At 41.5% G+C, this 14,328-nt stretch overlaps 1 protein-coding gene across 1 annotated transcript in view; it reads left to right on the plus strand.

The window, feature by feature from the left end:
• Window positions 1–14,328, plus strand: part of tenm1 (teneurin transmembrane protein 1) — a 199,075-nt gene that overhangs the window by 102,536 nt on the left and 82,211 nt on the right. Inside the window, 7 exon segments of the mRNA XM_063876353.1 lie at window positions 7–108; window positions 2,923–3,117; window positions 5,524–5,724; window positions 8,456–8,641; window positions 8,800–8,829; window positions 9,461–9,607; window positions 12,922–13,156. Coding sequence (XP_063732423.1) covers window positions 7–108; window positions 2,923–3,117; window positions 5,524–5,724; window positions 8,456–8,641; window positions 8,800–8,829; window positions 9,461–9,607; window positions 12,922–13,156 — 1,096 coding nt within the window.

The raw sequence follows: 14,328 nt of genomic DNA on the forward strand, positions 1-14,328 counted from the left end.
ATGCAGACTCGATGGATGGCTGCTCAACAGACTGTAATGGAAACGGAGAGTGCGTGGCCGGACACTGTCACTGCTTCGCTGGATTCCTGGGTCCAGACTGTGCCAAAGGTAAGATAAGTTCTGATAAGGGATTAAACGGGACATACTATGTAATACACACTTTTTCATTGTCAGTTCACAAACTTCTCTTAGTATCTTGGGTGCCTACCAATAAGTAATTCAATTTGACTACTCTTCTTATGCCACATTAAGGCTCATTAGGATATACCACAACCCATCTGAGTTTCTCCACCCTCAGCTTGTGAACTATCTTTGCAGTTTTTCTCGCAAGCAAGTCAGGCTAGTGTCAAAATTGAGCATGTAAGCATGTTCTTTTAGAAACCCAAAGTGCAAGGGTAAACCTGAAAATGAACATCTCTTCCCCATTATGCTGTCAATACTTTCTGACATTCAACTAAGGCTGCATGTTTAATTGAAATTGCATTATGGATTAGTTGCAATAATCAAATTGAGGGAAGCTAAATATTTGTTAAAGGCTAAATATGCTGTGAAATACAGTTTTAAATGATGTATTGTAGAGCAGCAGGATATCCCGCCCTACAAATAGTATTATAAAGAACTAAAGGGGCCTTTTTGCTCATTTCCAGATTTCATATTTGTGTTTTGTTCCTCTCCTGTGACATGTTTACATGTTTTAATGTTCAAAAAGCTCTTTATTTTTCTGATCCTGCCTGTACCTCTTTTCGCCTTCTGTCTAAAACCAGAGCCCAGCCTATCAGATACAATGTGTTGGAGCACTAGCCAATAGAAGTGTTACACAGTGATGTCATTATGTTAAGAAGTATAAACGAATCCAATCGAGGCATTTCAGTCCATTAACATGCACAAACGCCTATATAACACACCACAGAAAATTCCCCAAAAACATTATAAGGCCTCTTTAACAAAACATAGTTGTTTGGGAAAGATCCTTTAAAACAAATGTAACAATCAAGGATAATTACAATTATGTTACAAATATGATCCATCCCTCCAATAACTTATTGGTTAAATCACCTCTTAATTTTCAACATCATGCAGCCCTACACTTTATTGTCACTGGTTTCTCAAATCGGAGTAAATAGTGCATTTGTGAAGCACTATTGACTGGGGTGTATAGGCCTTTAGTGCACTGGCAGGAGTTGGGAACAGCAGGACTAAGGGTGATGTGGTTGGATTTTTTCCAGAAAGACAGAGGTATATGATAGGGACATGAGGAACAAGGGGAAGGTGACCAAATTAGGAACCTGACGTGGGTGTCAGCATCATCAAAAAGTCTCAGTTCCATAAGACACTTTTTCAACTAAAACGTGGCTCTGCAGGGCTTACAAAAAGTCTTGTTCAAAAGTGTGGACACTAAGCATAACACAAGTTGTGTACTGTTAAATAAAACCTATTAGTGTGGATGTATACTCAATATAATGCCCATTTCCACTGCACCACTCCCATTAACACACCTACCAAATCAGGTATAATCACCACTCTGCATCTCTGACTTCATCTTCTTCCTTTTTTCATCCACCACCTACTTTTCCCGTCATTTCACTTCCATTAGGGTTGTTTTTCAGGTGCCGTTAAGCCACTGTCAATAAAACTAACACTTCTTGCACATATGTTACCCATTAAAAGCCTTCCGGGACTCGGATGCAACTGCAGATGCTAATTTGAAACATTTACAGGAGGTGTTGACTATTTTGGACAGCAACTGATGGAAAAGGAATGGAGTTTTTTAATGGCACAGAGAAATAAGATCCGGTAAAAGAAAAATTAGTGTATTTATTGCGAATTAGTTACTCCTTCAGTCTCTGTGTCTTTCCTCTCCATTCTTTTTCACATTCATTCCCCTCCTCTGTCCTTCTATGTAAAATCATTGTAGTCGTATCTGTCTCATTGTGTAGAAACAGCTGATATGATATCACATTCTATGATTTATTTACGCTCATCATTTATTCATCCCTCTCTCATCCTCGCTCATTTGCCGGCGTTATAATATTCTCCCCTTTTGAAAAGTTAGACAGCGAGTTTTGGCAAAGAGTTGTAAAAAAAGTGAAGTGTGAAATGTATTACTGCGGGGTACAGCGTGTTAGATTTAACAAAAGGATCAAACAAACACGTAACACATGCCCGCACGAAAGAGCGCGCAGGGGCCTTCACTGCAAATTATCCCGAACATTTTTTTTTACAACGGTGGTTCTGTATCGTCATTCTAATCCATTTGAAGTCAGGAGCTGCCACACATCCTGCAGCTGCAACGAGGAGACGTGGGGGGGGGGGATGTTACTGTCAATGCGTCATCACACGCTAACTTATTATACCTGGCTGTCATTACCACACTGCTCTCCCTCTCTGCATAGCTCCACTTCTCCAGCCTCATTCTATAAACCCCGACTAATGCTCTCCTTCCTAATCTGCCGCTTTCACGATTGTTTTCACGGCCTGTTCAGAGCGAGCGAGGTGACGTTTGGGGGGATTTTCTACAATTCCTGGGTTGCTGCGGTAGCCGGGGCTCAGGTGGTGCTTGAGTAAATTGAAACAGCGTGAGGGATAAGCTGTAATGTGTGTGTGTATGTGCGCGTGTAAGGAAGAGAAAGAGAGGAGTCAGAGGATGCTTGAGGATTTGCTGAATCCGCGCACTCGCCGAGATAAGAGAGCGTAGCCCCACTCACGGTAGGTTACTGCGGTCTCCCGGCTAATATACTGCAGCACTCCGCCTGTGTGTGTGTGTGTGTGTGTGTGTGTGTGTGTGTGTGTGTGTGTGTGTGTGTGTGTGTGTGTGTGTGTGTGTGTGTGTGTGTGTGTGTGTGTGTGTGTGTGTGCATGTGTGTACTAACCCCAAGTACGTGGCTGTAATCTGTGTTTGTTCCCCCCTCCCCCCCATTGCAGATTCGTGCCCGGTGTTGTGCAGCGGTAACGGCGTGTACGAGAAAGGAAGGTGTGTGTGCCTGGCGGGGTGGAAGGGGGCGGAGTGTAATGTGGAGGAAGGTCAGTGCATTGACCCCACCTGCTCCAACCACGGCTCCTGCATCCAGGGAATCTGCATCTGTAGCCCCGCCTACAAGGGGGTTAACTGTGAACAAGGTAAGATGTGTCACCCTCTCAACTGCCGAGATACTCAACGTATTATGTCACAACAAAGGTGGCCCCACATATTCAAATGAGTGACCTTGCTATTTTTTAGATAAGCATTTCATTCAAAGCAGCACATATCGATATTTCGATATTGACGATGGATCAAATGACTGTGTGTAATTTGACAAGGGGCCCCCTTAGTGTCAGACCCACAGATAATTACTGCAGACTCCATCAGCTCTAAGGACTGTGTGAATCAAGTGAAGTGATCACAAATGAGCCTTAAAGGGCTATACTGTACAACGCTGTCTATTCTTAAATCATCAATTCAAATCAGGAAAACCCTCTGTAAAACTTATTCTAAACTTAATTCTAATGCATTATAATCTGCTTATGGAACTGAATTACAGTAATAAGCACTTATATTGAATCATAATGCTTCATGGCAATGTTTACCTGTTATAAAGCATTCTATAATGATTTTTTGAGTTGACTTTACTTTACGTTTGAAGATTTCCTGGGTTGGTCCAATTATATATTATACATGTAGTTGATAAGACAATAGCTGCTATATACAGTAACGTTTATGTAGCCTAAAATAATAGGAAATCAGTTTTTCTGGCAGACTGGTTACATAAGAGCTTGTCAATACTAAGGGCTTTGAAAACATTTCCCCTGGGCCCATTTAATAAGAGGTTTCCATACTTATCCCTTGCCCCAAGTGGCCAATTAATGCTGCTTTAGTGCTGATTTCTTCACAAAATCATCCATTTCCTTTAAATTGCACATCATCTACGTGTCAGTGATATATTTTGACATTGTTTGTCTAAAATGCACATTAATCATACTGGAATCTTGAGATGTTTCTCCTTCAACACACCTCTTATATCATCAGATCTTACCACAATCCTTACACATCAAATGTAGACTCTTTTTGCAGTATCAAACGCAATATGAGTCATTGTTGTCAGCATATCCATCTTTACAGCATCCGGAGAACCCTTTAAGAAAAACTATTTACTTTTGATGTCTACAATATACCATAATGTTTGGTCCAAAGCATCGCCTGATTAAGTCAACTGTATATCCACATTTTACATCTTATATTTATTTTTAACCAGCATATGACTGGGAATACTTGATTTTTTCTGGAGGTACACTAGGTTTGTGAGAGCTGCTCTATTTTACAAATACAAACATCATTAAAAATAAAATGTTAAAAAATATATAAATAATACCACAGGTGATTCAAGTTAGAAATGTGCAAAAATAATATTAAATAAAATGTCACAACATAAATAATTATACATTTGTATTAATTCCAACATAAGAGGTTAAGTAACAATTTGCACATTGAACTACAACATTTACCAATAAATATGTAAAAATGTGTATGTTACAATATGTGATGTATAAGCATTAATAGAAATATTAATAATTAAAAGGACATTTCTGCTCAATGGCCGGTGAAATGCAGCAATAATCCTAAGTGTTCTTGGTATTGCATGGTTGAAAAATTGCAAAGGTTACACTGCTTCAACATGCCCAGACATCCATAGGGGGTTTGCATCTTTGTGACCTTTTTTATTCCAGATGGGTTTGTACCCCTGAATGCCTGAATGACATAATGTTAAACAATTCTAACCGACAATTAAACCCATAAGTAAAGTAAAGTAAAATATTCCCTATGGATAAATAAAAGGATTACAAATGATATAGGTAGCCGGGTCACCTTACAGTCAGACAGGAAACCAGCCCTAGGGCCCAAATTACACCCTACCGTTGTAAAACCAACCAATAAATTAGCAAAAACAAGCAAACACAGCCGTGCTCTCCGAATAAATTATGATGGTCCACTTGATGATTAACTGACAACAAAGCTGTCCCAAAGCCCGCCCCGCTGCTGCCCCCACAACCTCCGCCTGGAGGAGACCCATTCAGCAGTTTGACCTTGAGCGGCTGAGCTGAGTTTGAGCCTGACTCTGCTGAGCTTTGACTTGGTGCTCAGAGCTGTAATTACACACACTAGCACTGCGTCGTGAGGAACACCATGACACACACACACACACACACACACACACACACACACACACACACACACACACACACACACACACACACACACACACACACACACACACACAGCCCATTGCGGCCCTTATCAAAGCCTCAGTTCTAAGTGTCCTATGAAGTGTAATGTTGTGGAACAGATACAGGGATTGTAGCGAGGGTGGTTAACTCCTGGATGGGATGCAAAGAACACTGCTTTCATACTCGGTGAGCTGATGATTATAATGAGGCTGGCGCCCCCCAACTAACCCTCCCCCTATTCACTCCAACCCCCCCTTTCACTCCCTCCACGAAACCTCTGACTCATTCAGTTTTTTCTCTTTCCGTCCTCCCCCGGCTCTGCAGTGGACTGCGCGGACCCTCAATGTGGCGGTCATGGCGTGTGCGTGCGGGGCGAGTGCGTTTGCTCGGCGGGCTGGGCAGGAGTGAGCTGTGATGACCCGCTGCCAGCCTGTCAGGAGCAGTGCTCGGGACATGGCACCTATCTCCCCGAGTCAGACACCTGCGCCTGCCAGCCAAACTGGACGGGACCTGACTGCTACAACGGTAAGACCTGAGGATAATTGTCAGCTGCTTCTGGCCAAAAAATAAATACAACCTTTCATGGCTCAACTTGTGATCCGCAAATCGTAATTGAGTTGCCAAACCCAAAAGAACATTTACAGGAAATACTTATTTTATTTAGAGTATGACAACATTTAAATAAAACTATGTGAGTCTGGAGGACGGTATATATATATATATATATATATATATATATATATTTATACATACCGTCCTCCAGACTCACATAGTTTGATATATATATAGATGAAGAGGTGATAGTGAACCTCTGTAGCACTCTTAGGTTAGAACACCATGAGAAGTAGAGCTGTACAGAGCTTGAATATAAAAAGAGAACTGGATACAGTTTTGAAGGTAGGGCTTCGTTCATTCCTATTTAAGTTGCAGCCAAACAGCCTGACTGTAAGTACAAAAAGTACCTGGATCATATGAGGACTTGGGCTCAAAGAGCATGTGCACTTGCATTTTCCTAAAGCCCCGCCTCTAATCCGCCGCCTCATAACCCGGAATCGGCCAAATGAATGGAGCAGGTAAAAAACTCAGCTTGAGATTTGGCTTTAAACGATGTTATCCTCATGTTCATTCTGTAAAGTGTATTGACTTGGAAAGATAAAAGCTGATTTAAAGACGTCTCTTCTCCAATGACAGTCAGAGGGAAAACGTTTTTGAGTGAGTCATTGACTTAGGTGTGGTACTGCAGTTTGGCCACTACAGAAATTAGCTTCAGCGCCTAGGTCACTTCCTGGGGGCCAGCCACAGCTTCCCCCCCCCCCCATAAAGTAAACCTGCATACGAAGCCCTGAAAACTGGACTATCTCCATCCTCAAACTAAAATGAAATAGTCGACTGAGGACTCCTTAGTCACGCTGCAAAGAAAAAAGTGTGAGAAAGCTTTCTTCTTCTTCAGCCTTTCTTATATCTAGGAGATAAGAACACATCTTGAACACCTGAGCTAAGAGGAGAGGAGAGAGGACTCATAATATCCACCCATGTAAGGAAAACATTAAAAATTATAAGCACACATCTCTAGTTTCCTCTGGTGTTCTTGAAGCAAGCGGGTCTTGCCAGATACTATTTTCTGGGGATTTGTATAGACATGATAGAGAAATATGGGTTGGAGTCACTCTGTGAAACGTGTGTGTGTGTGTGTGTGTGTGTGTGTGTGTGTGTGTGTGTGTGTGTGTTTGTGTGTGTGTGTGTGTGTGTGTGTTACGCACTCTCTCTTCATGCTGGTCGTAAATGAGATTTCCCATCATGACTATGACGGCAGCACTCTGGTTACCCATCCCCCCCTCCCCTATTGCAACAGCACTCTTACAGTGAAACGTACAGTACATATACTTACCCACACACACCTACACACACATACTCCCCTTCAGCTAATTGAGGTAAAATAAAAAGCAGGCGAGAAAAAACAAGATTCTAGTTTAGCTGGAAAGCCTTTGAGAGACTCTGAGGAGCGCTCAGTGTGGCATTTAAAAAGCTGGTTTATTGCAGACCCGTTTACATCGGTTGTTAGATATCCTGGTGAAAGATTCTTTACATCTACGCCCACCTGAACTTTCTCTGCTCTCAGCTTGCTTAACTAAACAACCACTGCGAGTGAAGAAAACCCAGGGAATAAGCCATGAGACAAATCAAGCACTGGACTCTATAGAACACAGCAGTCAGAGAGAAAAGAGTCCTTGTCCTTGAGGTTTGAACTGACAGAGGGAGAGGAAAAAAGCTATTATAGCTCTGACTTCCCTCTGTTTCCACAACACCAGCTTAACTGTAGGGTTGGAAAGGACCTGTCCCACCATGCACACGAGTGATTTGAAGGCAATTGGCATTAGCTTCTGCTCTCAGGTGTGTGCAGGCCTCATTATAGTCGATGATAATGATAGACCATGGCTGAGTATCCAAGATATGAGCAACCTCACTCTACCTGCCGGGCTTTTAATCAAAAAAGACCCCGCGATTCTACGTCTTGGTCTTGTTGAAGCATAGCTAAGCTAATGTAATTCTAATAGAGAGCTGAAAAACTCTCCAACTATAATCCACTTCTTTACTCCCCTCTCCATGCTATGTATATTTAAATTGAAATAAGTTTTTACTGCAGCCGGATAAGTAGTCTTTGTGTGCCTCCAGCACTTTTGCTCTCTTTACTGATGGATGAAGCTCCTGCTGCAAGAGAGAGAGAAAGTGAGATGGTGAGGAGAGAAGAGAGACAAAAAAAGAATCATTTTAGGGATGTAGCAAAAGCGAGAAAGGGATACTGGCAACAGAAAGCTGACAAAAACTAAGATGGAGGGATGAGGGAAAGGAGAGGGTATTAACGTAGCCTCCAAATCTGATCAAAATGTCAGAGAAGAATAATAGGGCTGAATTGGAGTCCCTGTAGTTTAAATATGCGCTGCAAATAGGAATCATTTGGCTGTTATTATGAGTCTATTCACTCTTCAGCTCCTTCAGGGAGCTCAGCTATTAGAGGTGGGAAGATTACGTATTGTGAGAAAGTAGACTTTTGAGTCTCTGAGGTTATCCTCTCACCTATCCGAACGCTCACCCCCAATTTAGAATTATTCTCCTCTCCTCGTCTCCCTTGTGCCTCTTTTACGTTTTTTCCTACCTTCCAACACTTGGTTCCTCCATCTGCTTCCTCCTTCTCATTCACTCTCCTTCTCACACATCTTTTTTTCTCACGCCTATCCCCCACCCACCTGTTCTGCAGAGCTGTGCCCGGTGCCATGTGGCAGCCATGGCGTTTGCTCGGAGGGCCAGTGCCAGTGCGAGGAGGGTTGGATCGGCGCTGCGTGCGACCAGAGAGCGTGCCATCCCCGCTGTGAGGAACACGGCCAGTGCCACGACGGGACCTGCATCTGCCAGCCGGGCTGGGAGGGAGAGCACTGCAACATCGGTGAGCCCAGTGTGTGTGTGTGTGTGTGTGTGTGTGTGTGTGTGTGTGTGGGAGTGTTTAATTATTCCTTGTGATATTTTGATGAGTATGATTAACAGCTAAAAAAAGTGTTTGTATTTGCATTCTCTCATCCAATTGTCACCTTGTCTTCCTTACAGTTACTCATGATTTGGACGTTGTTGTGAAAGGTAATATATTCTTATCTAAAATAAATATATTGTAATACAATGATCTTATTTTAACACTCATTTTTTTATGTTTCTATGAATATTTTTTATCTGTTTTATTTAAATTTATATTGCATGTTTTTATTGTATTTAAATTAACTTTATTTCATTAAAAAAAATGTTTGGTTGATATAAATATTTGCTTTCTATTACACTTTTTTTCAAATAATTACTTTTTTTAAAGTATTTCACTTTATTTAATTTGATATTTCTTCCACATTTTTACCTAAATCATATTCTTTGTTTATATACGTATTTTTACACTTTCAAATGCACATTTTTGCTTTCGTTTCACGTTTGGATACATATTTTTTTATTAGATTTAATTGAATGTCTTTATACATGTTTACATCATTTGTTTTAATTGATTGAATTGTATCTTTTTATTGCAAATTCTTACTTTAACTTCTTATGTGGATATAAATATATTCTTTATATTTTCCCTATTTAACTTTTAATTGATTTCCCCCCCGGGAAAAATACATCACTTTGTGCTTCTCAAACATACTCACAAATGCTGAAATCTCTTCTTTTTCTTTGTGTGTGTGTGTGTGTGTGTGTGTGTCTGCACGTGGGGACACACCTTTTTCAGACGGTTGCCCGGGGTTGTGCAGCGGGCACGGGCGCTGCACCCTGGAGCAGAGCGGCTGGCGCTGCGTCTGCCAGGCGGGATGGAGTGGGCCCGGATGCAGCGTTGTCATGGAAACTGACTGCAGTGATGGAACAGACAACGACGGAGGTGACATTCTAACTCCATCTATCATTTTCTATCTCTTCTCTTTTCTCACCTCTTTCATTTCTGTCTCTGAGGCACATTGTCCGCTCCCATTTACTTACTCCTTTTTCTCCAGATGGAAAATCTTTGTTCCTCCCCTGCCTCCCCCTCTGCGCTGTCCCAGTCCTGCGGAGACTCCTGTAGAGTCCCGCTGGTCATTATTACATTGAATATGAAATTGTGTGTGTGTTTTTCGTCTTATCACAGCTAAATGTCTAATATGCATACCTCCTGCAGGGATAAAAAGGCTCTCAGAGAATTTTTTCTCAAGTCCTAATACAGCAACCCATGCAGAAAACAGCTCTCTGGTTAGGGGGTGTTTGTTGACAGGTGAGAGGTGTGTGTCACTCAGCCTCAGAGCTGTGTTGTTCTCGCCTCAGGTAAGGATTCAGGAAAGGAAGAATCGCAATCTCTGCTCAATTCCATAATTTTCTCCCTATTTTAGTCCCTTCTTAATATGTTTTTTGAGTGTATACATTCCTTTAACCTTTGCCAGTTCATTTTGAAACATCAAATATCCATTCCGGACATGCCTTTTAAGTAATTGTAATCCATCGTTGCAAACAAGGCAATGTCTCTTTTGTGTGGAGGAAAAGCTTCCCGGTTGCTGTTGTTGTTGTTGTTGTTTTGTGCATGGTTCCATGTTTTTTTATCAGAAGTGGGGGTTGAGTCAGTGCGCACAGCAGTGGGGAACCTCAAACGCGTAACATACTTTTTGTGCTCCTGTTTTCGGAAGCTAAAAGCAACAATGTAACCTTCACATTGTTTACCAAAGCTGCATGACTGACTGAGTCAAGACTTCAGAAAGTCAGTCAGATGTCTGCTCCAAACATGAAATACAGGTTTTCACTCTGCCTGGATTATAAACTCAATATAAAAGAAATGTGTTGTAGTGCGGTTAAATAAAAGAAACAAGTCACAGCAGGACTGCGTTCTGCTTACAATGTAGGCACTGATGGTTTTCGTATTGAATTCATGGATTACGTCATTTTTTCCTATTTTATTTGGTTATTAAAAGATCTTTCATATGATAGGGTAAAAAACAAGGGACAACTTTGACTCGTCTCTGAGGTTTTTGTGTCAACAGGTTATTTAATCTTGTTTGTTCATCAAAAAATATATATAAATAGTTTTATTTAATTATATGTGTTTTACTTCAATCAATAGACATGCTGCCATTAAAAAAAATGGAAATGGTCTCAAAACTGATTCCTGACTTAACTTTGACATTAACAAGTCTGACAGTCGTTCAACATATGTTCTTTTAGACTCAACTAGACTCAAATAATTCAATCATTTTGCCTTTTTTAGAGCACGAAAGTTAAGTTGGAACCAAGATTTAGGTGAGGAATTCTGGGTTATGCGTTACAAACTAGCTGGGAGTTAAATATTAACAGGGATACAATCGATCAAGGTTATGTATGAGGAGAAGTAAAGTCTTGTGGTCATTCTGAGACTGCGAGGTTTGTAGGAAGTCATTGCCCCAGTTTTTGTATAGAAACAAAAAGGATTTGAATCACTTTGGAGATCCTTATTTGAGATTGTATTACCTTTGAACAGAGCTAGGCATCAGTCATTGCCCCCTGATTTAAGTGCTAAGCTAACTGCTAGCTGTAGACTTAGATTCAATGGACAGATATGATGGCAATACTGATCTTCTCAAACACATCTGCACAAAAAAACAATATGCTTATTTTCCCAAAATGTCTGCTGTTTCTTTGAAAGTCTTAGGCATGGTCAGGTGATATTTGTTGAATTTTGTAAAATGTAGGATCCTGTTTTTATGTAGTTTGACACGAATTAGGACTAAAAGTCAGGATAGCTCAGCCTCTACTGCTTCTTTTACTTTATTTTTGTTATCACACACATTCCACATTATGCAACTAAATTGCTGGACTGTCCTGTTGAATAAAAACAATATGTTTTGACTTCTCTTTCTCTCTGTATGAGCAGGGAGGTGGAGGTGGAGATTAGGTGGAGGAAGTGACGTGTTTCTAACTGCATTACCATAAATTGCACTATATGCAAAACGCCCTATATGACATTAAACGGTTTTTATAATGCCATATGAATATTGATGAGGCGCCTGTACTGTAGGTATCAAACCGTTGAGTTTAAGAATGATTACGCTGGAGAAAGACTCACTAACAAAGCCTCATGGAGACCACTTACACTTCTCTTATCTTTCTATCCTTGCACCTCTCTGCACAGCTTGAGAGACCATAATTTTGTACCCTACAATTCAGCCATCTCCCCTTAATTGGCAGATATACTGTAGGCTCTCATAGCCTTCTCTGGCTGCAATCTTTTTGTCTCTGAAGATAGACAGAGATGGAAAGATGCTATCATAAGTAATCAGAGAATAAAGAGGAACTTTGAAGAGAGAGTTCCAATTATTCCGCCTGGATGGGAGAGGCGAGCGCTCCTATTGTTCTTCCACTTGGAAAAAAACATCCTTTCTCCACACACAGAGAAATCATACATATTTATATTACACATGTTCAAAATCCACATTCGCTGCGCTTCTCTGTATGTAACGGGTAAACAACAATGCCCGCATAATAGGCAACAAACGTGTGTAATGACAATGATATTAGAATTTCAATTAATGCCGTTCTTTCAAGTTGAAGTAGGGAGTCTTATGGAAATCAACCATTGTAGTAGGCTAGCTTTCTACGAGGCTATAATAGAATATTGTTGGCCTTTCGCTCTCTGCTCCGTGGTCAGATGCATTTAAATGTCACCACTGCTTCCTGCCTTTTCAGAAACACACTTGAAATGGGAAACACAAATGCCATCCCAGCTCCTATTACCTGCCGCCTTGGTTTATATCCGCGGCTCATTGTTTACCCCAGACTTTTTCGGATGACATTGGAATAATACCCGACTGATTCATAACAATAGATGCTATAATTGTACACTGATGGGCCCCTATTGAATCGTATTTGATTGACACTTGTGATAATGGCGATACATGCACACTTCATTGTTGTAGATTACTTCCTCTCAGGCCAACAGAATCATTTCTTGGCAGGGTTTGAGGTTTTATGGTTTTTTATGTGTTTTCATTGCAGATATATAGGCCTACCATACATTGGCCTTTAGAGTAGAAATGTGTTCTCAGCACTTTGGTCACTTAATTCTATTAAAGCCTTTTATAAAGTGCGCACAATAGAGATCTCGCCTGTATTGACTCTGTAAATCCCCCCCGAAACCACCACCTCCTCACATTCTATTAGTGTGTTAAGTGCACTTTTTAAACCTCCCGTTAATTTCAGATGGCCTCATGGACTGCGTGGACCCGGATTGTTGCGAGCAGCTGAGTTGCGGCTCCGACCCACTGTGCCACGGCTCCACGGACCCCTTGGCCCTGCTACAGCAGAGCCCACTGACCGCCACCGCGCCCCCCTCGCCCGTCGGTACACACACCCACAGCTTTTACCGTCGCATACGCTTCCTTCTCGGCAAATCGGCCACACACACTCTCCCCGGTGACGTGCCCTTTGATACCAGGTATGTGCTCTTGTTTGCCTGGACCTGCGTTTGCATGCCTTCATGTATTTGTTTTTCTCCATGCCCTTCAGGTATCCTCCTGTATAGCATGTAAAGCCATGAGAAGTGGATAATGAAGAAAATACATCCGTGTTAATGCATTGAATCATCCATTTTTCCCTGTTATTTGTTTAATGACAGCGTGTGTGTTTGCATGTAAATGAGGCTTCTTTTTTTCCTCCCGTGTTTAAACGCCTGTGCACACAACTCAGCGATTGCGTTCCCATGGAGATTAGCAGTCACACGGCAGCGCATCGTTCTCCAAGTCTCACTGTCGAGCCACCACAACTGCATTTGCTTGTTGCACATTAATGTACCATATAGTTACACCAGTCATAAAGGTGTCCCCATTAATGTTTCAGTGCTACAATTTGAGAGAAGAAATACATATCGTCGTCAACAGGATGACCTAGAAAGTTTGAAAAACAAGCAGTGATGCCTCTGTGAAAAATGGCTAAGTGCATTTTTCTCCCCCTCTCCCGTTCACTTATCGAATAAACAAATACATTAATTATGTGGCAGGTTCTTCAGAGGGGAAATCTATGGCATTTTTCAGGACAGCGGTAACAAACGGGGAGATGCAGCCACCCGGAGAAACCTCGCCATCCTTCATTTATCCCTCTTCCCTGAGTAACAGATAGGCTCCATTAATGCATGTGTGCGTGCAACACATGTGTCCGTCCTCATCTGTCTTCCTTTGACCAGTTCTGCCATTATTCCAGATTTAAGCAGTGTATTTCACCCTGCAAAACAAGATGAATATTTCAAAATAGTGTGGATGTGACTGATAGTTTAGGGTCTATTTAAAGAGCAGCCGCTTCTGCTGCAGGTAACACTGTCACCGTGATATAAACATGATGTGGACGTTGGGTTTTTTTATATGACAGGGTGTTGAAAGGTTTTACTGTGGGTGAAGCTATATTTACGGCCCTTGTATCCTGGCAATCTCTGGCAGACTTCTCTGTAAAGGAGGGAACTGTAGCGAGAGGAATAAATGCAGTTGCTTTTTTCTCTTCAGGCACAAGGTCGTCCAGCACAATATGGCTCTCTGCAAACAATCATTACATTCTCCATCATTGTAAACCAGTCCTGTCTTCTCTTTTCATTGTGTATGTCATGCTGCCACTCTGCTC

The sequence above is a fragment of the Eleginops maclovinus genome, chromosome 23 (genome assembly GCF_036324505.1).
Source record: "Eleginops maclovinus isolate JMC-PN-2008 ecotype Puerto Natales chromosome 23, JC_Emac_rtc_rv5, whole genome shotgun sequence".
Taxonomy (NCBI): domain Eukaryota; kingdom Metazoa; phylum Chordata; class Actinopteri; order Perciformes; family Eleginopidae; genus Eleginops; species Eleginops maclovinus.